General features: G+C 35.4%; 1 protein-coding gene across 6 annotated transcripts in view; it reads left to right on the top strand.

The window, feature by feature from the left end:
• The first annotated feature begins 7,415 nt into the window (after positions 1–7,415).
• Positions 7,416–26,443, top strand: part of LOC114188717 (probable plastidic glucose transporter 1) — a 39,674-nt gene continuing 20,646 nt past the window's right edge. For 2 of the 6 annotated variants that reach the window (XM_028077340.1, XM_028077339.1), the window contains exons 1-4: positions 7,546–7,927; positions 9,801–10,001; positions 20,358–20,457; positions 21,635–21,747. In XM_028077340.1, the coding sequence (XP_027933141.1) occupies positions 7,596–7,927; positions 9,801–10,001; positions 20,358–20,457; positions 21,635–21,747 (746 nt within the window). In that variant the 5' untranslated portion in view covers positions 7,546–7,595. The other 4 variants (XM_028077343.1, XM_028077344.1, XM_028077338.1 and 1 more) reach the window with 4 other exon arrangements.

Genomic DNA, 26,443 nt, shown 5'->3' with positions numbered 1-26,443 from the left:
TAAACCTATAACCACCTCTGCTCCCACCGAATAGGTGATCATCGCAAAAGAAAGTCAAACAACACAAGATATAAACACACAAGATGGATAAACTAATGTGCAAAAGATTAAAAAGTCAAATAGTTCATATAATATATATAATATATATGTATGTATGTATATATATATATATATATATATATATATATATATATATATATATATATATATATATATATATATATGGGTTAAATATGTTTTTCGTCCCTTAACTTTTAGTGAATTTTGGAAATAGTCCATTTCAAAACTTTAGACCAATTTAGTCCTTTATCTTTCAAAATACGTGGATTTAGTCCTTTTAATCAAATTTTGTTAAGTTTATTTGACATTTCAAGCGTGTTTCATAATAATATTTGACTTAACATTAAAGCAAAAATGTGTTAAACAATATAAACAACTCAAATACAATCCTAAAATATGTACGAAACATCAAATAAACCTAACAAAATTTGATTAAAAGGACTAAATCCACATATTTCGATAGATGAAGGACAAAATTGGTCCAAAGTTTCGAAATGGACTAATTCCAAAAATCACTAAAAGTTAAGGGACCAAAAACATATTTAACCCTATATATATACAGTTATATCAATCATACTACGTTCATCACTCTATTTCATACTAAGACTTAAATATACGACTCAAATATCCAGATACAAGCATTGATGTCAATTTCTAATAAGTTGTGCACTTGTGGTGACATCCAATGCTTTGCGAAGTTGTACAAACATTACCACACAAAAGGTAAGTTTGTTAACACCTTTGGTCAAGGTAAAAACCCTAGGATGGGATCTCCTGCTCCTCTCACCACATGCTTCATCTTCTCTACTTGAGAAATTGATGGTCATTAGAGCATCAGGATAACTTTCCAACTGAACTTCTACATCAATTCTACACTATAATTACCACCATTAATTCTCCTCGAATAAGTATGCTCACATACACATTCCTCAGTCAATAATTTACATAACATCCACAACAATTCAAACATACTCAATTAACCACATAAGGAATAATTTAGGTTCTGATCTGCTCGCCCAATTATTGCCTCATGCTCGCCCAGCGAGTAATACTCGCCTAGCTACTGCCCCAGGTTTGGAAGTTCTTGACTTGGGAATTTTCCCAACGAGAATTACTCGCCCAACGACTGCCCAGGTCTGGAAGTCCCTGACTTGGAAATTCGCCCATCGAGATTACTCACCCAGCGAGTCTACAAAATTACACAGAATCTGATTTATGTATAATTATACCTACTCGAGCCCGTACAAACAACATCAAAACCTTTCCAAAGACAGTTTAACCATCACACATCCATTCTATCATACATATCCACATCAATTTAACTCAGATACACACATAGCACAATAGTTATTCTCGTTTAGTAGGTAAAAAAAATCCTCATAGCTTACAAACTACATATCTCAATTAACATTCATATACATCAAATTTCACAACAGCTTAATCAATAAATTCATAATTATAACACATATTGGTTTCAAAAGACAAAATTAGCTTCCCTTACCTTATATCCTGCTTAAATTAATATCCTGCTCAAATAACTCTATGAACGTCAAACGCCTTTAACTCCATAGGATGCTCTATCTATATATAGAAACACCACAAGAACGATAAGGATAAAGCGTTATGATCATAGATCAACAAAGACTCATATAGTCGAATAAAACGATGCATGCAAGCAAAAGAGAGCTTACATCCAACAAAACACATAATTAAACCAAAAAGAGGGCATAAACTTAACTTACGTGGATGAAGTAACTAATCGGTCTAAATTGAAGAGCTCACCGAGAGGATCACTCCTACAATTTCGATTCTTCAATGATATAACTAGAGAGACATAACTCCTAGAGAGAAGTCAAAGAACTCTAAAAAAGTGGTTTCTAGAGAGATTATGTGTTTTAAAATAATAAAACTCCTTTAAAGCGATTCTATTTATATTAAAACCTTTTAATATTAAAATAGTCGAGTGTCACTATTTTTAAACCACTATCACTTCTAAAATACCGTTTTCTAGGGTTTTACATCACCTAAGAGTTAACACTACTTATTCTGGATAATGAATTCCATGCATTACTAAACTATAGGGACAAAACAAAGATTCAAAAATTAAAGTTAGGTAATAAAAACGAAATTAAACCTAACTATGACATACATCAAGTAGCAGAACAAAAACCTAGACATTTTGGCATTAAGGATTGATTAATGATAAATTGGAACAAAATCAGTGAATCAATTTCAGCAAAACAATTTTAGCACAGATTCAATGGAAAGAAACAAATCAAAACTCAAGAGAAAGTAGAACGAGACTGAAATTCGAACAAGCAAACAAAGGAAATGAGATAAAAGAAAGAAACTTATCTCTCAGCATTCCCAATCGGTGAACCGGAGCTCTTGATACCACATGATGGACGATCAACTCCACGAAATTGACATAAAGCCTCTAAATCTTTGATCCTTCAAAGAGAATCGAAGAAACGTTGCGGAATATGTGAAGAAACACTCTCGGTGGAATCATGAGTCTCTCTTGAACAAGTTCCAGTGGGGAACCTCTTGGACTCTTACTGATTCGTAAACCCTAGGAGGTGAAAACCTTAGATAGAAGGTGAACTTTGAATAAACAAGTGAAAACACTTTATTCATCAAACCTAACGATACAATAAATTGGCATGCCTTTTATAGACGAAGAAAGGCAATTGTGGTCTAAACCTTAACAAAAGGAATCAACCATTATGAGAGGAAACCCTAACGAGCTAAGGAAAAATGAACAAAGCTGGCTGACCAAAGGAGGTAGTCCCACTCAAGTGAGATGGATTTGGATGCATGCTACACTGGTTAGCGCTTGTGATATTGGGCCATGGACCAAAGCACAAGATGTGCTGCTCTTTATTGCTGAGTAATGATTTGGAATGCATGCTGGATCATTTGAGAAGTGTTGGTTGCAGATTCAATTGGGCCTTAGGCCTAATGCCAACACTTAAGCTTTTGAGGAGGCAAGAAAACTAGCGCTAAAGAAAACATTGGGTTGTAGTCATCATTGATCTACTCATGCGTGAAGGAAGCTGAAAGCATACCCATGGTGTAACAGGCCCACGATGCAAAGTAGATTACAAAGTGGCCTAAAACAAAATACAAGAAAAGAAATATATGGGAGCAATAATTAAAAACATCGGCCAGAATACAAGCCCCAAAAAAAAATAAGCATATACATTTATTTAAGTATTTAAAGACATGTAAAGAAAATGGACCTAACCATTGGGCCATGCTAAAAGCCCTCTTAGGGTGATTTGCATCAATGATGTATGAAGAGGTGAATTTATATTGTTATATGTTTGTTCTTGTAAAGTTAGCTTACCCTTGTGTTTGTGGTTTGTGGTTTGTGGTTTCTACCTACAATGACCGTGTTGGTTCACACGAGTAGATGAGGTAGTAGGTTCTGGTGATGCCCAACAATAGTAGATGCGAAAGAAAACCCTTAGTATAAAAGTTTTGTATTCATATGTACCTTTTATTTTTTTGTTCCCTCTAGTACGTTTTTAAGTTGTAAGAGACCATTGTAAATCTTTTTATATTTGGAAAGTAATAAGAATCAATAATTACATGGGTATATAGAAAATTATATGCATGTTATCTCTAAAATATAACTGATTAGACAATGCACTTTACTTCGGTCACTAGACGCATCTAATGGTTATATGTTGCAATAGATGACTTTGTTGTATCATGTCCTATTAGACGACTTGGTTGTATCCATGATATGGGTAATGGAACACTTGGTTATGGGGTGTTACACTTTCTCTCTCACACCTTTTTTAAATGTGGTATTGATGGTAGCTTGTATACCAACTACCCTATTTTAAAAATTATTTCTAGGACTTTTGGCAATGTCAATGTTTCATTACTCATTTTATCACCAGCGTATGCATTTTCTTCCACCTTAATAAGGCTTGATCGCTTGATCAAGTTTTATTGCAAACCAATGAGAATTTTCAACATTTTCTTCATCATTTCATCAATAATACCCTTGCTGGTCCCAACATTTTAGAACAAGACAATACAATATACCCTTGCAAGTCCCTTCATAAAAAATATTGGTTTTATTGCAAACCAATGACAATTTTCAACATTTCTTTCATCATTTCATCAATAATACCCTTACAAGCCCTAACATGTTAGAACAAGATAATACAATATACCCCATTGGATGAAATTTCTAAATGATTTTGATGATGAAACTATTAAGTAATGAAAGTAAAGGTTATTATTTGACTAATATGTTTTAGTTATGCAAATGAAAAGCCTCAAGAGGATAAGATTTTTATATCCTTCCTAGCTTATAGATTTAAGAAAGCCATGAGAAAATAAGGCAAAAACAAGAAGTTCAAGCCCAAAGACAAAGAGTATAAGGAAAATGTTGTATGTTATGGTTACAAGAAAACTAGACAGTTCAAAATAGAATGTTCAAAGCAAGAACACAAAGAAAAAGAAAAGCAACACAAGAAGTTTTATAAGAAGAACATCATGAAAACTTTGAAAGACTTGGCTTTATTAGAATATAAGTATGAACAAATGGAAGTTCATATAGGTCTTATGGCAAATGTTGTTGCTAGTTCTATATCAAACAAGTTTAATGGCGAAGAGGTAGATTTCTCATACATAAATTATGTTTGTTTTGCATATCATAAATCAATTTCCAATAATGCTAGAATTATTGGTGCATATAAAACATTAAAAAGGAATTTAAATTTTTTTTAGAAAGATCTTGAATGCTTAAGTGTAGAAATGCATCATCTAATGAAGTCATGTGTAAGTGTTTAAATCTTAAGTCCAAAAAGAAAACTTTATCAAGGACCCACTACAACATTTTGTAGTTTAGACTACACTAAATTAGACAACAACTAAATAAATCTGGCCTAAACATATAATAAACAACATTTTTATAAATGTTGTATAAATATTATGAAAGTCCATGATTATATAAATGTTGCTTTAAAATATGTGGCCAAAACTAGTAATAATGTGGTATAAAAATATAAGTGAGGTCTAAAATCAACCTGAAAAATTGTTGTCTATTGTGAGGATTTTAAGCAACGGTTGTCGTACTAAAAATTGTTGTCTATTACCTATAGCTACACTCACCTATACCACACCTATGAAACTGTGGTGTAATCTTTAGACTACAGTTTTATAATTTAGATCACAATTTTATACTGTTGCCTAAAGTGATTTTTGTTGTAGTGACCAAATAGCTATGATATCTTATATTGACCCAAATAATGTAAACAAAGCCTTAAAAGATGAAAGTTGGGTCAAAGCCATGAAAGAAGAACTTGATAGATTTTCCAAAAATGAAGTCTGGACGCTTGTGAGTCCTCCGAAGGATAAAGCTATGATTGGTACAAAGTGGGTATTTAGAAACAAGTTAGATGAACAAAGTAAGATTGTGAGAAATAAGGCTAGACTAGTAAAGAGGTATAAATCATAATGAAAATTATGCACCAGATGCACATTTAAAAGTTTTTTGTATTTTATTACATTTGCTACTTTTAGTAATGTGAATTAATATTCAAATGGATGTTAAAAGTGTTTTTCTTAATGAGTTTATCAAATAAAAAGTCTATGTAGAATGACTCTATGGTTTTGAGGGTGCTACCTTTCCTAATCATGCTTTTAAAATAAAAAAAAGGCTCTTTATGGATTAAAACAAGTTCCAAGAGATCAGGATGAATGGTTGAGCATGTTTTTGATTGAAAACGATTTTATAAGAGGAAAAATAGACACCAACACCACTTTGTTCCACATAAATTATTCTAATGATTTCATTATAGTACAAGTTTATATTGGCGATATAACTTTTGGTGCTACTAATGAACGTATATGCAAGGAGTTTTCAAGCCTTGTGTACACTGAATTTGAAATGAACATGATGGAAGAACTTAAATTCTACTTAGGATTGCAAATCAAGCAAAACATATAGACATATTTTCATACAAAAGATGAAGTATGTAAATGAGTTGTTGAAAAGGTTCGAGCTACATGACACAAAAAGGAGATGAATACACCTATGCATCCAATATCATCTTTTTGTATAGAAAAAGAGTCAAATCTAGTGGAGAACATGATGTTAATACAAATGATTTGATATCTTTTGTATCTCACAACATCTAGGCCTAATATCATGTAAAGTGATTGCTTGTGTGCTAATTTACAACCTGATCCAAGAAAAGTTTACTTAACTATTGTTAAACACATTTTTAGATATTTAAGTGCACTACTAACCTTGTCTATGTCTCAAAAGATAAGAATGTTTTAATTTATTAGGATATTCTGATTCAGACTACACTAGGGTCAAAGTTGAAAGAAAGTGCACTAGTGAAGGCGATAATTTCATATATGAAAATTATGAAATTTAGTCTTGTGGACAACATTCTTTTTTTTTCTATTGAGCATCTTAATAATGTGAGAAAGTTTTAATCATGATATGATAAAAGAAATTCCATGAATATGAACTCGAAGAATCACAAAAATAGGGAACCCATACAAAGAAAGGTTCCCTGATGTATATCCAAACTATACAAATGTTTATAGAGAAGAAAGTATAGAAACAGAGAAAAGAGTATATGATTATACTCTTTTCTCTGTTTCTATACTTTAGGTTTTCAGAGTACTCAATCATTTATCATATGGTGAGTTTTCACTTTATTACTTCTCAACTTATCAAATTAAAAATAAAAAAACAATTTAAAAGTTTGTCTATCTACAAATTGTGGATATACTATGTAAAGAGGAGTATTCTGGTCTTTTCACTACTACAAGTGTATGAAGCATGAACCTTAGTAGGAGTGACAATATGGGCTTGGCCTGGTGGGTCGGCCCACAAACCCACCAAAAAAATGTGGGCAGGTCAGGACATTGAGCCCGTTGGCCCACAAAATCCCAATTCACAAAAGCCTGCAACCTGTGCGGGCTGGTCCGCTAGCTCGCATAAAAAAGCTTGCATTTGTGTATATCAGTTACTCACCTTCTAGACTTCTATATGAACATTCCAAATTCTTGTATGACGGGAAACAACAATTATTATGTATTTTTTAACGTGCTAGAATTTAAATAATACATCATGTATGTCAAAGTACAAATATGAATATGATGAAAATGTTGAATTATTAATTTATCATCTAACTTTTTAAAATCTTTTCTTAATTTTGTGAACTTATTAAAATTTTTTAATTTGTTAAATATCGAAAACTTAATCATAAAAATTAAAAAAAAAACGAAGTGTCCGTGGTTATAAAGACCCGCACTTACACAGCATAGAACAAAATTATCTAAACGGCCTGTGCGTTTTGCGGAACAAGTACAAGTAATTGGCGGCCACTAAACTTAGAACATATATAATCGAAGTAGAGTTCCTTCGCGTCCTTTATAAAACTTGATTCTGTTGTGACTTTCAGTCTTAATCAATAATATCCTTTAAGAAGGAGTGTAAGATGATTGTAGTTTTTGAATTTATTTAATTATTAATTTTTGTTCAGTTTTGAAGGATGAATTCCCTTTATTCGTTTTCAGCAGCGATTGTCTACACTCAATGCGACCCAATTCGCAAACCCCTCTCCTTCTACAAAGCCAAAACCAAAACCAAAACCAAACCTCAGAATCTGAGTTGCTCCTTTCGCCACCCTTATAATAAGCTCAGAGTTTCAGCCCTCAAAAGCGACCCCTCCGAGTCGCATCAGACTGGTGTTGCAGATGATGAAGGAGCTGAGAAACTCCCATTGCGTCAAAACGATGCAAATTTTGATTCGGGATGGTTGCCTGCTTTTCCCCACGTTCTTGTTGCTTCCATGTCCAATTTTATATTTGGGTATCACATTGGGTCAGTTTTTGCTTTTATTTCTCTCACATTTTTGTTTGACTACCGCTTTACTGCAACTTCACCCTTCCTTCTATGCTGGGAGGATTTTTTTATTTTTTATTTATTTTTTATAAGCAATGTTTGCTTGTATGTTAATTAGTTTGTTAGCGGAGAGTTGAACCATGATTTCTTCCACCGACCGACCTTATATACTTATATACTTGCATGCAGAAACTTGGTTTATTTTTTCAAACTTTGTGATTAGTTTTGTTAAGAGACACTGTGCAGTCCGTTCTCTTGTTAGAGTGGCGCACTTACTTCTGTGCATATAGAGATGAGATGAGCTTCTTAAGTAGAAAAAGGTGTTTTACTTGTTTAATTATTACAAATAAAATCAGTTTAATGTGATTAATGAATAATTTGGAACTGGATTTAGTTAGAAGCTTGTGATGCAAAATAGTAGTTCGGAGGGGAGAGTAAAGGTGGTCGGTCAACAAGTTTCCCGATAAGATTATTTATGGACAAAACTGTTGGATACTCAGTCTTATTAATATGGTTTCAAAAACACAATGGAGAAGTTTGCCTAAAGATGTAGTGTATATTCATTTTATCAAAGACATTAAAGAGTTCCATAGATGAACAAGACTTGAAATTTCAGGCTTAATAATTGGTGAAACAATTTAAGTATAATCAAACCCAGGTTGCTAATTGAAACCCGTAGCAATTGTTTAAACTATAGGAAAGAGATGCAAAATGAGCTGGAACTGTGTGTTTTTGAGAAAATGTGGATGCTTTATTTATTTGAGAAAATGGAATCAATACATTAAATAGAAGATTGACCCTCACCCTCAAGTGGAAGCATATAAGTTCTACGTACTCAACTTGCTGCAAATATGATTGACCCTTGATACTGTTAAAGGATTGGTATATATTGGAACCAATTATTCATCAGAGTTGACAAATCTAATGACAATCTATCAGACACAAGACTTGGCATTGCCTATATAGTTAGTCTGGTAAGCGAGTTTATACATGATTCAAGAGAAAGACTCATGCAGGAAATTGATAAAATTCTTCAACACTTGAAGTCAAGCCTAGACAAAGAGGGCTGCAATTTAGAAAAAATGACACTTTGACCCTAAAGGTATAGATTGGTACAGACTATGCAGGTTTTGTTATTTACAAAAAATCCACCTCTAGGTAGTGTCTGTTTCTTGCAGAAATTTTGGTAATATGAAGAAGCAAAGAGTGGGGTAGATTATCTCGTTCTAGTGTAAACATATTGAAATTGATAGAGGTGCTTCATCAAAGTGTTGTAAATAACAAATTATTCAGAGACAAATATTCTCAATGTTTCCACAGTAATTAGGAGAACATTTCTTTAGAACTTTCCTGTTCATTTCAACATATTTTTATTTTCTTATTTTAAAGAGTTTGTTACAAATAATGGTGATGAGAATGTAATTGGTGTGATTGCTTTCAATAAAATAATTCAGTATTTCCTTACATAGTTCAATTGTTTTAAACAGTCATGTCATGTGAGATAAAAAATCTTACAGTGAAGTTACAAGACATGATTTGATGAGCAAAATTTTAAGTTGAGACTGGATTTGAACTAAATAGTTCAGTAGTTATAATAAAAGTTCAATAAAGCTGGTAGAATGTGTTTCATTGAGGTTGTGAAAGTAAAAGCCAGGATGGTATTCATTCTCTTAAAACAAGAATAGATAATTAATGTGGACAGATTATGCTGTAGCCAAGTATTTGCTAATCTTTTATGTGATAAGTTCAGAATAGCGTGATTAGTTTTTAAAACTACATGGTGACTGGATTTGAGTTTCTAGCTTCTTGTAAAGTTTGAATCATTTAAAAAACTTGATTGTATATTTTGTAGAGTCATGAATGGCCCTATTGTTTCCATTGCTCGGGAGCTTGGTTTTGAAGGAAACTCTTTGATAGAGGGACTCGTAGTCAGTATATTTATTGTTGGTGCATTTATAGGGAGCATAAGCTCTGGTTCGTTGGTGGATAGACTTGGTTGTCGGCTCACATTTCAGATTGATAGCATACCCTTAATCCTTGGGGCAATAATAAGGTAGTGTACATGGTTAATGATATTTTTGATATCTTCATTTCTTCTTGTGGATCACATTGTCCTGCCTTTATATAAAGATTTTGAGAATGAATCCTTTTAACTAGCTAACAATCTACAGTGTCAAGTTTCTAGACAACAAAAGGTTCTTATAATATGGTTTTTAAAACTAGTTAATTATTTGTATGGTTTTAAGATGCATAGTTTTTTGTTCTGCAGATGTCCCGTGCTTCATAAAGTAACGACTGTTGTTTATTATTGGAGGAAATCAAATCTCCTATATTTATTGTATTGATTCAATATTCTCGTATAAATAAAACATATGTTGTCTTAGAAGTACACGGTTTCAGCTCATGTCTCTCTTTTCTCTCTCTTCCCTAGAGTTTAACATGGTAGTTTTTTCAAAAGTGTCTTGGCCAGGTCGATCCACTGTCTTTTGAAGGACATTTTTTCTCGTATTTTTTGGTGAAGTTTTCTCAGGTTCACATTGTTATAGTGCTGCCTCTGGCAAGAGTTTTTGGCAGGGTTTGGATTGCGCTGCACTGATCTATCCAACCATTAAATGCGACGTGAAACACCCATCCACGTGCCTTCACATGCATCTTCTGTCCCGTTCCAACTGTAACTCCGATCAGTGTGTAGCGGTGTCTGCAACACTTGACAACTGACCAACCTACACTCAAGCTGCCTCCTCCATGTGTTTCTACCCATTTCACGGCGGCTCCATCAGAGTTTGTTTGGCAGTCTGATATGCTTTTCTCTTTCCTTGGATCATTTTATTAATATTATTTTTCCGGATCTAAAAAAAACTGTCTTCCAACATTATATTAATATCTTGAACAAAGTAAGGTCACTTCCCTCAAGATATCAAGCAACCATGAAATCACACATAAAGAGATATTATTGCTAATGATTACATTATGCAACAATCATATTTTTGAAGTCTATACATGGACCAAAGTACCAAAGCTCATCATTGAAATATACAAAGAAATAAAGATTTGAAAAAGATTAAATTGTATGAGAGAAAAAAGTTTTATTGAATTATTCATTGAAACAATACATAAGCCTCCTTATATATAGAGAACTCTAACCCTAAAGTAACGACTACAAAGGGATCTTTAGAATCTTCCGATAACATAATTGTAATTATTACAATGCCTTATTGTAATTTATCCAAATATTTTCTCCTAAATCAACATATAGTATTCTAATCTTGCTTATGATTTGTTTTTTGTGGGAAGTGTGAAACCTTTGTGCTCTTTGAGAGTAGTCTTATAACTAGGAGTTATGGCTAAAGAATACTGAAGTTCTTAGTCTCAAGTGGAGATTAAGAAGAGATAACTAGGAGTGGTCTATGTACTCGTTCGTACTCAAGTTTTTATTAGTGGAACACTTTGATATGTTTCTTGTAGGAGAGCGGGATGTAGCATAAAAGTATACTATTGTACGAATCCTAAAGTATACTATTAAGAATGCTCTTGGCAAAGACATTATTTATGAAGATAAGGAAAATACTCAAATTGTTAGGTATGTTGACATTTATTGGACTAGATCACTAATTCATAAACACTCCACTTCAGAGTACAATGTTCTTGTTGAAAGTAATTTAATATCGTAGAAATGTAAGAAACAAATTGTTTTGGCAAGATTAAGTGCAGAAGTAGAATATGGGATGTTAAGAAGTGAACTTTAAGCCTAAATCAACTTTACAAAAACCCGGCTTGTAAGGTGAGGTTTGCATGCACTTATATATTGTGAATTAACCTTATCTTTAGTCAATGTGGGACTTCTAACACACCCACTCACGAGGAGGTATATACATCTCGTGCGTGGGATCAAACATTAATGGGTGGTCTGATAGTGGCAAGATAGTGGGTGAAACAATAGACCCAACAAACAACAAATTTCGCTAGGATAAGCTCTAAATCAGACTTTAATACCATGTTAAAAAATGAACTTTAAGTCTAACTCAACCTTACAAAATTGGCTTGTAAAGTGAGGTTTGCACCCACTTATATATTATGAATTGGTCTTATCTCTAGTCGATGTTGGACTTCAAACATAAGACAGTGACACTAGTCACTTGTGAGCTCATATGACTAAAGTAACTCCTTAAAGAACTTAAATTTGAGGAAAGTTCCCAAAAGCGCATTATATGTGACAATTAGGGAACTTGTTGAACTTGGACCTGAAACCTAGAAACAAGAAAGAGAACTCAAACTGAGAATTGAGAATTTCGTATAAAAGATTTAGAAATCTTTACAGAAATACCACTGGCACTTCGAGGGTCCAAGATTCTTCCACTATTCACTAATTTTCCAATCCTTTTTTTTTACCAAAACCCCAAAACAAACCTGTAGAATTGTATATGTACTGAATGTATTTTCTGTTAATGCAGACCACACAATATGTACTTGTACTATTGAATAGAATCAATTACAATAAAGATACATAATAATTAGGAATCAATCATATGCACCAAGCTTGTTACAAATGTACTCAATTCGAGGGCCTCTAAGGGACTTGGTGAATACATCAGCCAGATGATTGGTAGAGTTGACAAAATCAGTAGTGATTGCTCCAGAGAGCACATTTTCTCTAAAAGAATTACAATCAATTTCTATGTGTTTGATTCTTTCATGGAAGACTTGGTTTGATGCAATGTGAAGTGCAGCTTAATTGTCACAAATAAGCTTTGCTTCATGGAAACCCCCTATTTTTAGTTGTAGTAGTAGTAGTTACCTAAGCCACGTAAGCTCACAAGTGGTTGTTGCCATAGCACAATATTCTACATTTGTACTAGATCTAGCAACTATATTTTGGTTCTTGCGTCTCCATTAGATAAGGTTTCCTCCCATAAGAACACAGTACCAAAAAGTGGATCTTCTATCTGATGGTGATCCTGTCCAATTCTCATCAGAGTAACAAGTAATCTTAGTACTGCCTTTGTCTTCATACAATAATCCTCGTCTTGGAGCCCTTTTTATGTATCGAAGAATATGTGTCACAAAATCCTAATGGCTTTCACAAGGAGCATTTAGAAATTGGCTTACCACATTAACCGCGAAAGTGATGTCAAGTCTGGTGATGGTGAGATAGTTTGACTTAGAAGAAGCTTAATATTGGGATCCATAGGAGTACCACAAGAACGACAGTCAAGCATACAATTTCAGTAAGAATGACCAGGGCATACTTATGTTGATTAATGACAATTCCAGAAGCAGATTGATCATCAATGCCTAAGAAATATTTTAGAGGGCCCAATTCTTTAGCATGAAATTGCTGTGGAAGGTACTCTTTGATTTATCGAAATTCAGTCTCATCTTAACCCGTGATGACAATGTCATCAACATAAACAAGGTAAATGCACTTGCCAGAAGAGAAATGGAAGTAGATGACAGAATGATCAGCCTCACACTTGGTCATGCCAAACTGAATTAAGACAAAACTGAAACGACCAAACCAAGCCCGAGGAGATTGCTTCAAACCGTAGAGAGACCATTGAAGCTTACAAACAAGACGAGAATCGCCAGGAGCAAGAAAACTAGGGGGTTGATCCATATAAACTTTTTCCTGCATTTCACCATGTAAGAATGCATTTTTAATATCAAACTGATGAAGAGGCCAATGATGAATAGCAGCCACAGCCAGAAAGAGATGAACATAAGTTATTTTGGCCATAGGAAAAAGGTGTCTCCATAATGTAGACACAAAATTTGTGTATATTCTTTGGCGACCAAGTGAGCTTTTAACTGATCAATATGACTGTCAGGTCCAATTTTCACTGTATAAACCCAACGACAACCAACAATTTGCTTGGCAGGTGGAAAAGGAACAAGTTCCCAAGTGCCATTAGAATGGAAGGTTGCTATCTCCTCTACCATTGTCATGGCTTCACTTATAGTCTTAGGAATAGACACAAAATTCAAAGAAGAAACAAAGGAGAAATATGATTGAGACAACAATCACAATTAATGGTAAGAAAATACAGAGGATTGGGATTACGAGAGGAACGAGTACCTTTTCGTATCGCAATAGGAAGTTCAGGTGTAGAAAGAGTGGGTAGTGGGGTGGTCGGAGTAGGAGATGATGTTTGAGAATTAGTAGAGTGAGTCACAATTGGAGTTTAAACTTGTCTGTGGTATTGTAGCAAAGGACGTTGAGGAGAAGCAATTACTTGAGTCGGAACAAGCGAGACTTCTGAAGAGTCTACTATAAGATTATCATCCAATATAGTCGAAGTGTAGAAGGGGGTAGTCTCGACAAAGGTGACATCAACAGAAACTATATATCGGTTGAGTTGAGGAGAAAAACAACGAGAGCCCTTTTGAAGGCATAAGTAAAAAAGGAAAATACATTTGAGAGATTTGGCAGAAAGTTTATCTTTAACTGGAGTAAGGTCATGTACAAAGCATGTGCAACCAAAGACATGAAGAGGAATAGAGTAAAGATCTTGTGTTGGATATAACAGAGTGTGAGGAACCTGATTATTAAGGATGAAGGAAGGCATGCGGTTGATGAAATAACATGTTATCGAAATGACATCTCCCAGAATTGAAGAGGAATATTGTGGTGAAAAAAGAGGGTACAGGCAGATTCAACCAAATGTTAATTCTTTCTTTTGGTGACACCATTTTGTTGTGGTGTGTGAGAGCAAGATGTGTATGGAGGATACCCTGTTAACTCAGAAATGACTGAAATTGGGAAGACATATTCACGAGTATTATCAGTGTGTAAAATTTTAATAGTAAAATTTTAATAGATGTGTCAAATTGATTTTGAATTTTAGTCGAGAAACCTTGGAAGATAGAAAAAACATCAGAACGATTTTTCATCAAGAATAACCAAGTACATCGGAGAAATTGTCAATGAAAGTATCGAAGTAATAAAAACCCAAGGTAGAATAGACACGACTAGGACTCCAAATATCGAAGTAAACTAAGGCAAAAGGTGAAAAAGCACTTTTATTAACTCGAGTACCATAGGTATGACGAGTGAGTTTTCCTAACTGACAAGACTCGCATTGAAAAGACGATTTGTGAGAAAGACTGGGAAGCATGTGACGCATTTTGCTAGGACTAGAATGACCCAAGCATTGATGCTCAAGTGCTTGAGACGCAGTGGAGATACAAGCAACCGATTGTGACAGATAGTATAATCCTCGAGACTCATGTTCTGCTCCAATTGTCTGTCTAGTACGCCAATCCTGGACAAGAACAAAATTATTAACAAAAAGAATAGAGTAATTTTGGGTGCGAGTGAGCTTGCTTATGGAGATTAAATTAAAAGGACAACTGGGAATATAAAGCACAAAATCTAGGGTAAGATTAGAAGAACGGCGTGTTTGACCAATGCCATGAATTTTTATTTGATAGACATTTGCCATGGTCACAGAGGGTAAAGAATCCAAATAAGTCAATTGAGAGAAAAGGCACTTGTTACCAAACATAAAATCAGAGGCACCGGAGCAACGACGACGATAAGTTGTGTAGGCTGCCTGGCTGCGTTGTATTGGAGAAACTCATTATAGGCATCAACTGAAATTTAAACATCATCTGATTGTTTTGGAGAATTGACCTGAGCAATATTAGTTGTCTTGTGTTGTTGTCGTGCCTTTGTACGACATTCTGCCTCAGTATGGTCATATTACTGAAAAAAATTGCAACGAGGGCGTTTACCACGATATGCACCACGAATTGAGTGTGAGCTTTCGGAAGCCATCAGAAAAGTACATGAAATGGGCTAAAAAGGAGTGCCTAGGTGTGAGGAAGGAGAAAGAGGGTGTGTCGGCAAGTGGGTCATGTCGGGATAGTGAGCAAAACGCAATCGGAGACAGGCACGTGAGACAGACGCACCAAGAACAAACCACGTGTGAAGGCGTGTGTATTGGCGAATTAGAATGACGAACGTAGTGGGCATCGGTGGAAAAAGAAGCCCGGTGACAGAGCATAGGGGTGCCCAATTGCCACGAATATTGTTCACCCGAAAAAAAAGAAGAAAAAAGAAATTCAAAATCGAAACCTTAAACTACTGATACCATATATAACTATGTTCTAAATATATTGTGTGTCTAATGTAGACCACACAATATGTATTTATACTATTGAATAGAATCAATTACAATAAAGATATATAATAATTAGGAATCAATCATACTAATTTCTGAGATTATGTAATGGTTGATTTTCCATAAATCTGTCACACTATATATAGATTATATTCTAACAACACCTATATTATATATACAAGCTTCCCAACAACATGACTAATAACAAATGTTATAATTGTTGTAATTGAAACAACCAGCTGTATTTTCCATTTCCTTTTGTTCTTCTTTAGTAGACCTTTAATTGACAGAATTAATATGAAAGAAAGAAAATTTTATTCAATTGATTCACTTGAAACAGTACAACAACTTCTATATTTAGAGAACTCAAACCCTAGAGTAATAATTACATGAGATCTCTAGAACAATCTAACAACTCCTAACAACTTCTAGTAGTACATTTAATGTCCTACCAATAACTTTCTGAATTGCATTTAACATCCAACTAACAACACTTCCCCTCATTTCGGTGAATGGATATCTATCATTCCTAGTTTGCATGTGAGATCATGAAATCGCTTAGTGGGAAGACCTTTTGTAAATAGATATGTTAACTAAAGTCCAAATGGGATGTAGGAAGTAGTGATAAGGCCACTATCCAATTTCTCTTTAATAAAGTGTCGATCTATCTCTATGTGTTTGGTCCTATCATGCTGAATTGGATTGAGAGCAATGCTAATAGCTTACTTGTTGTCAGAATAAATGATCATTGGTTCTTGACATGTCATTTTAAGATCATTTAGAATAATTCTCATCCATAACAATTCACACACTCTTGTGCCATAGCTCGGAATTCAGCCTACTAGACCTTACAACAACATATTGTTTCTTACTTCTCCAAGTAACCAAATTTCCACCTAAGAACATGCAATATCCTGCGGTGGACTTCTTATCTATGACTCAACCTACATAATCTGCACCAGTATACTTTTCCATTTTTAATTTTTCATCTCTTAAACAATAATCCCCTTGTTGAAAGAAAATTTTATTCAATTAATTCATTTGAAACAGTACAACAACTTCTGTATATAGAGAACTCAAACCCTAAAGTAATATTTACATGAGATCTGTAGAACCTTCTAACTACTTGTAAGAATACATTTAATATCCTACCAACAACACCTTCACAATAGGAAGTCGTTAGGGATGTAAAATTTGGGCCAACCTGATTAGTTTTGGCCTGACCCGCTTTTGGCCCGTCAAATTCGGGTCGTGTTGGGTTAGCCCGACATCAAAAAACGGGTAGCAAAAGTGAACTCATCCCGTCATAGGGTGGGTCAGACATGTTGGCGGGCTGACCTGCCATTTCTTCATCCTTTTCATTGTGTTCTTCATCATCATCTGCCTTCGTTTCCTCCATCACTGGTGCAAGAGATCCACCGTCTCCATCTCTACAATGAGAACCCTTCTCCATAAACAACTCCATCCCAAAAAATCATCACATCCAAATCTACAACAAAACCCCAATCTGCAAAAAGAGAAAAACACAATATGCAAAAAACCCATTTTGCAAAAATCCCAACCCACAAAATTACCACTACCAGATCGAGAAATTCCAATAAGATACAGATCGAAAATCCCCAATAACAGATCGACCCTAATCACATATAAAAATATCCCAATCGAAAATCCCCAATCACAGATCAAAAACCCCAATCGAACTAAACCCTAACACGAGAAACTCCAATCGCGGATAGAACAAGGAGAAACAAAATCAAGATCAAACCCCAATTGAAACCCCCCAATTAAATTCAAACCCTAACCTGAGAAACAAAATTAGATGAAACCCTAATTGAAAAGCCCCAATCAAACTCAAACCAAACTCCAATTGCGGAGTGAACAAGGAAAAACAAAATCAGATCAACCGTCAATCAAAAACCCCCAATCTAACTCGAAACCCAACTCGCGAAACTCCAGTCGCGGAGAGAAAGAAGAGTAATGAAGAAGAAGATGGACATGGACTCTAGGCTTCGTAGTTGAGGAAGAGAATATCATATGCCTGAGAAAGGAAGAGGGCAACGAAGAATGTTTCTGCTTGACGCCTCTTGCACAACACAACACAGAGAAAAAAAAATGAATGAGCGTGCTAAACCTACCACACAACACATAATCATGGTAATGGGTTGGGGGTCGACCAGCGGTAACCCACCCTGCAACCTGTTAGGTCGCCAGCACAAACGAGCTGGGTGTCAACGAGTTTGTGGGTTGGAAACCCTATCCCGACCCACTCTTTTGGTGTCCGGTTGGCATGCTCGCCCGTCGGGCTAGACCCCCTTTGACACCCTTGGAGGTAGTGTCCTAACACTACTCGACCCATCAAGATTCACCTTGTTTGTTCTCAAGGTAAAATTATGGGAAAAGTTCAGCGATTACAAAAAGTTTCTCCATTTTTGTGCTTGTCTTCTTCCTCATGCCCTTTTATTAACATCATGTTGTTGAGTTGTTTATTCTTGCAAACAAGATTTTGCTATATTTTTCATCACAACGAAAACATTCTCTTTCAACCCATTGGAAAAAATCCTCACCAAATACTTCTCATCCAACCCCTTAATGACTCCAGTGAATCTTTCAAATTGGGTGATGAATTCGGTCACTGAATTCTTTTTGCTTTAAGGCCAACAACAATTTGAAAGGGTTTCCCATCAAAACCAGTTGGACCCTTTGAATAAGAGCATTATTGAGACCAAACCAAGACTGATTTGGGTTGCACGCTTCCCACCATTGAAAGCAAGATAGCACAATGCCTTCCATCCCTTCCATTAGTGCTTCCATTTTTACCTCTTTTTGTACCCCTCTCAAGTTGAAATAACGCTCAAATTTTCTTATACATCCCATAACATGTTGTCCCTCAAATAGAGGAATGTCCAATTGCTTCCATTTGTCACAATTCTTGTTTGCCAATAATGTTGCACTCACTAATTCTTTTTCTTGTGTAATTTCATCGAAGACTCTGATTCATAGAATTTGTTACACTAGAACCTTTCCGACATCCTTCTTTCACAAATCTTTCCATGATCTTTTCCATTCGTGGCATGTGTGAATTTTGTTGTGCAAAATGGGATTCCAAATCCACTTCCATTTGGGTCAACCTTGCATATAATCTTGCTTCAAACCCTGTGGTAACTGAAGCCCATTTGCTAAAGACTTCTCCGGTGCTTCCATTTTCTTTTTCCAAGACCACTAAAGAAACCTATATATACAATCTTCCTGACAACATAACTACTAGCATATTTTACAACTGTTTTAATTTAAACAGTAAGTTGTAGTTTCCTTTTCCTTCGTTTTTTCTTTAATAGACCTTCATAATAGGAGGTCATGTCCTAACAGAAACATTGTACATTATGTTTAGTCATGTCTTTCATGAGATGACCAAACATATGGACGTGGATTGTTATTTCATACGAGAAAAACTAGAGTTTGGAGACATCAACCCTACATTTGTCAACTTTAAGAAACAATTGATTGACATATTCACCAAGTTTCTAAGATAACCAAGGATCGATCATACCTATAGCAAGTTGGGCACAAATGACTTATATGCTGCAACTTGAGGGGAGTGTTATTATAATTATAGAAATGAGTAGCATATCTTATGCAATGAAGTATATCTAGATCATACATCTATTGTTAGGAAGATTTTATTTATTCTCGTATTATATCTTTATTATTATAGGATATTAAATCTTCTCTATTATTTTTATTGTTTCCATTTTCTCAATGTAAACAAAGCATTAATGATCTCAAAAATACATGGTTTCAGCTCAATCTTCTCTCTTTCATAAATTTCTCATGTTGTCTTCTCTAGTTGATCTGAATATAATTTAATTTTTTCACCTAACTTCATGAATTATAGAGAAAAAAAAGAAAAAACTCGTATTTTCTCAAGCTAAGATAAAAATCTGTGACTATTTGTCCATTGGCGTATGGAGTCAATGATTGTTCAGTATCACATGTTTCTCATAATTAAACTTTCTTGAGCTAACTTAAATGCCCAAACTTATTTCCCTTGTTTTGAAAAGCAACTAGCGTGTAAAGTTATTCTACTATTGCATTGTTAGCTACTATTTTTAACTGTTTGTTCGAAAACATGATTTATTACGGATATGTCATTTATGATTATAACATAATTGACTTTTCCAATTTGATCATCAATGCATATTTGCCCACAGACTGCAAGCTTTTTGATGTGAAATTGTAGGTCCTTTGCTATAACTCATATTGTTAACATACATGTTCTAATTGTTTTACAGTGCACAAGCTCACTCCTTGAATGAGGTAATTGGGGGAAGATTTCTTGTTGGTCTTGGTATAGGTGTGAATACGGTTCTTGTTCCAATATATATATCTGAGGTACATGTGGATATCAACTTTAGCTTTGTACATAATCATTTTCTTGTCCGACTTATCTCATCTGTACAGTTTACCCTTTACTCCTAATACCTTTATGTTACTCATAATGGAAGAGTCATTATTCAACTGTCTCTTGGGCAATTAGTTCTTAACAAAGTAGTAAGTCTGTTACATACATGACTATATGCCGTTAATATTTTCAGTTATACAACTGTCACTATGATAGCTGTACTGAGACTATAAATACTTTAGTGTAAACTTTGATCTAATTATTAAGAAATAAGATTAGATTACTTTTCTTCCTCAAATCTCCCTCTTTATTTTTTTTAAATAAAAATCATGTTAGGCATCAATGTGTACTTTGGCATCTTAGTTCTGTTGACACCCCAAATGACATTTATCATTTGGTGTTGAATATTGAGGAAAATTATATAGGGTTAGTCTCCCGTGTGTCTAAAATACACATAGGATGAATGTATTTATAATAAAGAGTGATATAAGTAAATATGACAACCAAACATAAATATGGTAAATAGAAGATATTGTAATAAACAATATCTACAAATATCAAACAATATCTATTTTCTCTAATAAACAATAGACGTTATGTTTCCTTAATTAATGCGATATATCTAACATTTGGCATAAGGAGAAATAACATATTTTTAGTAAAAATTAAGAAAATAGGAAAATATACACATAGGTATAGGATTAATATATACATAGGGTAATATATTTATAATGAAGAATAATAAAGGAAAATATGGACTAAGCCCAAATACACATTATTGTGACTAACATAAGATTTTGTAACTAAAAATATGTTGTAACTAATAATATCTTAACAATATTTAGCACTCCCCCTCAAGTTGGTGCATATAAATCGTATGTACCAAGCTTATTACAAATATAATCAATTCTAAGTCCCTGTAAAGATTTTGTGAAAATATCTATTAATTGATCACTTGAATTAACAGACTCAGTCTTGATGTCTCTTGATCTTTTCTCGAATAAAATAACAGTCAATCTCAATGTGTTTGGTCCTTTCTAACGAAGATGGTTTATGCTTCTTCTTTTTTTTTCTGTGCTTTTGTTTTTGATATGTCGAGGAAAGACATTTTAAAACAAAAATAACAAGCCTTTCTCACTCATGACTCTTTGCTATCATGTGGTATAGGTAGCTCCAACAAAATATAGGGGTGCCCTTGGGTCTTTATGCCAAATTGGCACTTGCCTTGGCATTATTACTTCACTAATTCTTGGAATACCCTCTGAGAATGATCCACACTGGTGAGTTTCTTTGTATTTTTTCCTTGTAGATTCATGTGTTTGGTGTGTAAATCACAATTTTGACTTGTATTTTCATGTTAAATTGGTTGGAGAGTGTTGAGATGTTTTAAGTTTTAGTTTTTATTCTGTCACAATACTATAGGAAGTTTTAGATTTTAATTCTATTAGTTTCAATTTTGTATATTGGTTGTATTTTGGTTGTATTACTAGCATATCAATCCCACAATCTCAACGATTTGTTTCCTAGAATAGGTTGTGCTTGTTTCCTAAATTATCCAATCAACGTAAATATATATATATATACACACACACACACACACACACACATATATATATATATATATATATATATATATACATACATACATACATATTGTTAGAATATAATCAGTGGTTACAAATTTCTAAGAAATCAACCGTTACATAATCTCGTAAATTAGGGTGATTGATTCCATATTTATTATGTGCCTACTGTGATCCGGACCGTTTGCCTCCAATGACCACGCTGCACTTTGTTCATCGTTCCAATCCGCCGCTGCACTCACCCTCACGCGTAGTTTCTTTCTGGCGCGTCTGTCTCAGCACTTGTCTCTGCTTGCGTTTTGTTCATTGTTCCGGCGCAACTCACTTGTTGGCTCTCCCTCTATCTCCTTCCTTACACCCAGGCCCCCCGTTTTAGCCCTTTTCAGGTACTTGTCCCATGGATTCCAAAAGCTCACACTCAAGTTGTAGATATCGTGATAAATGCCCTTGTTGCAACTTTTTTCTATGATATGGCCATACTGAGGCAGAATGTCATACAAAGGCACGACAATAACACAAGACAACTAATATTCCTTAAGTGAATCCTCCAAAACCATCAGATGAGGTTTCAATTTCAGTTGATGCCTGTAATGAGTTTCTCCAATACAAGGCAGCCATGCAGCCTACACAACTTGTCGTCGTCATTACTCAATCTGGTAATCCTATAGCCTGTATTTCCAAGTCCTCCTCCCTTGGACCTTGGATTCTTGACTCTGGTGCCTATGATCATATGTCTAGTAACAAGTCATTTTTCTCTCAACTCACTTATTTGGATTCTTTACCCTCCGTTACCATGGCAAATGGCTCTCAAATAAAAGTTCATGGCATTGGTCAAACACATCCTTCTTTTAATGTTACCCTAGATTTTGTGCTTTATATTCTTGGTTGTCCTTTAATTTAATCTCCATAAGCAAGCTCACTCGCACCCAAAATTACTCTGTTCTTTTTGTTAATACTATCTGAAGCCGGACATGAGTCTCGAGGATTATACTATCTGTCACAATCGGTTGCTTGTATCTCCATTGTGTCTCATGCTCTTGAGCATCAACACTTAGGTCATCCTAATCCTACCAATATGCGTCTCATGATTCCCGGTCTTTCACATAGTTTATCTTTTCAATGTGAGTCTTGTCGGTTAATAAAAGTGCTTTGCCACATTTTGCCTTAGTTCACTCCGATATTTAGGATCCTAGTCTTGTCTGTTCTACTTTGGGTTTTTATTACTTTGTTACATTCATTGGCAATTTCTCTTGATTTACTTGGGTATTCTTGATGAAAAATCGTTCTGATGTTTTTTCTATTTTCCAAGGTTTTTCGACTAGAATTCAAAATCAATTTGGCACATCTATTAAAATTTTACGCACTGGCAATGCTCATGAATATATTTCTTCCCAATTTCAGTCTTTTCTGAGTTCACACAGTATCCTCCATCAAACATCTTGCTCTCCCACACCACAACAGAATGGTGTCGCTGAAAGAAAGAGTCGACACTTGGTTAAAACTGCCCATACTCTTCTTCTTAACCACAATATTCCTCTTCGATTCTGGGTTGATTTCATTTTGACAGCATGTTATTTGATCAACCGCATGCCTTCCTCTGTCCTTAATAATCAGGTTCCTCACACTCTTATATTCAACACAAGATCTTTACTCCATTCTAATGGCACATGGGAACTTGTTCGTTTACCTCCTGGCAATCAAACTATTGGCTTTCATTGGGTTTATACAGATAATTAGACCTGATGGTCATATTGATCGGTTAAAAGCTCGTTTGGTCGCCAATATACACAAATTTTTGGTGTAGATTATGGGGACACCCTTTCTCCTATGGCCAAAATAACTTTTGTTCGTCTCTTTCTAGCTATGGCTGCTATTCATCATTGGCCTCTTCATCAGCTAGATATTGAAAATGCATTTACATGGTGAATTGTAGGAAGAAGTTTATATGGAACAATTGTTAGGTCTATAGAGGGGGTTTCACTGGAGATACAACACCAATGAGACTTGAGTTCAACCACATAACGTATTGACACTACTCTCAACCCAAAATCTTAAGGCAATGAGTTTATGGGCCTTTATCCTTATATAGTGCTCTACTTTCTCATTTCTAGCCAATGTGGGACTTAGACTCATACTTGGATTCCTAACAATCTCTCCCTCAAGGGTGAGTCCCTTCAACCACATTGGTACACTCCCCCTCCAATGGAAGCATTCCCAACAACAAGTACCCCTTCTCGTACCGTCGTTCATCTTAACGGGACACGCTTACCTGGAATCCTTGTCAGGAAGACTTTCGATACAAGGACCTACACTTGCTTGAGCCGGTTTTAACCATTGGCTCTAATACCAGTTGTTAGGTCTATAGAGGGGGTTTCACTAGGGAGATACAACACCAATGAGACTTGAGCTCAACCACAAAAGGTATTGACACCACTATCAACCAAAAACCTTAAGGCAATGAATTTATGGGTCTTTATCCTTATGTAGTGCTATATTTCCTCATTTCTAGCCAATGTGGGACTTAGACTCACACTTGGATTCCCAACAACAACCTCCTGGTTTCCTTGCTCCCAATGATTCTCGTCTTGTTTGTAAGACTCAATGGTCTCTCTATGCTTTTAAGCAACCTCCTTGGACTCTGTCTTCTACTTCCAATCCTCTTTTGGCAAGTGCATTTACCTTGTTTTTGTTGATGGCATTGTCATCACGGGTGATGATGAGCCTGGAATTCGACAATTCAAAGATCACCCTTTCATAGCAATTTCATACTAAAGATTTGGGCCCTCTCAAATATTTCTTAGGCATTGAAGTTGCTCAATCTGCTTCTGGAATTGTCATTAATCAACGTAAGTATGCCCTGGACATTCTTACTGAAATTGCTATGCTTGATTGTCGTCCTTGTGATACTCCTATGGATCCCAATATCAAGCTTCTTTTGGGTCAGGAGGAGCCATTGAAAGACATGAAAAGATATCGTCGCTTGGTAGGTAGACTTAACTATCTTACCATCACCAGACCCAACATTACTTTCAGCGATTAGTGTGGTAAGCCAATTTCTAAATGCTCCTTGTGATAGCCATTGGGATGTTGTGACACGTATTCTTCGTTACATAAAAAAGGCTCTAGGATAAGGATTATTATATGAAGACAAAGGCAGTACTAAGATCACTTGTTACTCTGATGCGGATTGGGCAGGATCACCAGATAGAAGATCCACTTCTGGGTACTGTGTTCTTATCAGAGGTAGTCTTATCACATGGAGGAGCAAGAAGCAAAATATAGTTGTCAAATCTAGTGTAGAAGCAGAATACCATGTTATGGAAGCAGCCACTTGTGAGCTTACGTGGCTTAGGCTGAAGCAAAGCTTATTTGTGACAATCAAGCTGTACTTCACATTGCATCACACCTGGTCTTCCATGAAAGAACCAAACACATTGAAATTGATTGTCACTTTGTTAGAGAAAAGGTGCTCTATGGAGAAATCACTATTGATTTTGTCAACTCTAGCAATCAGCTAGCTAAGGTATTCACCAAGTCCCTTAGAGGATCTCGGATTGAGTACATTTTTAACAATATATGCTCCAGCTTGAGGGGGAGTGTGATAGGACTCCAAATAAGAGTCATACAGTGAGAAAGGAGCATGGGCCTGTTACTCAACAAGGCACAATTATTGACACTAGGCCCAAGATATGGAATGTTTATACCAGAAGAAAGAAAGTGGGGCCAAATGGGGAAGGAGTGAGAAATTAGTTAGGAAGCAGGGCTGACGTGTAAAAGATTCTATTTTGGTGGGTTTGGGTATATGAGAGAGAGGAGAGTGGTGGAGGGGGGTTAGTTAGTCTTTTGGAGTGGAAGGAGAGGTATTCTCTGGAGGAGTCTATGACTCTGGAATTATTGTGTTGCTGCAGAATTATAGCCCATTACTGTTTTACTGCATAAATTGCTGAATAATACATACTATCTTTTTCAGTTTTTCCTAGTTTCTATCATTGGTCCGACCTGCCGGATTACGAGGGGAGCTAGTATTGTTGTCCATGCCACCAAAAATGTCTGACCGAGTCGAAGCATTGGAGGAGAAAATGGCAGCAATGGAAGTATCAGTACGTCAGTCATTGGCGGAATTTCGCCAATCCATTTTGGAGGAGTTTGCTAAGTTGCATACAGAACGACGTGAGGTTCGTCAAACATCTCCATTTTTGGGAATGGAGTCTGGAGCCGAGTATAAGATGTCGGCGAAGAAGGTTGAGTTGCCGTCTTTTGACGGCATTGACCCTGTGGGGTGGATTACACGGGCAGAGACATATTTTGAGGTGCAAGGCTCGACCGAGGAGGTGAAGGTTCGTTTAGCCAAGTTGAGCATGGAAGGTGCAACCATTCATTGGTTCAACCTTCT

Source organism: Vigna unguiculata, chromosome 6, assembly GCF_004118075.2.
Source record: "Vigna unguiculata cultivar IT97K-499-35 chromosome 6, ASM411807v1, whole genome shotgun sequence".
NCBI classification, from domain to species: Eukaryota; Viridiplantae; Streptophyta; class Magnoliopsida; order Fabales; family Fabaceae; genus Vigna; species Vigna unguiculata.
This window is presented reverse-complemented; position numbering and strand designations above follow the sequence as displayed.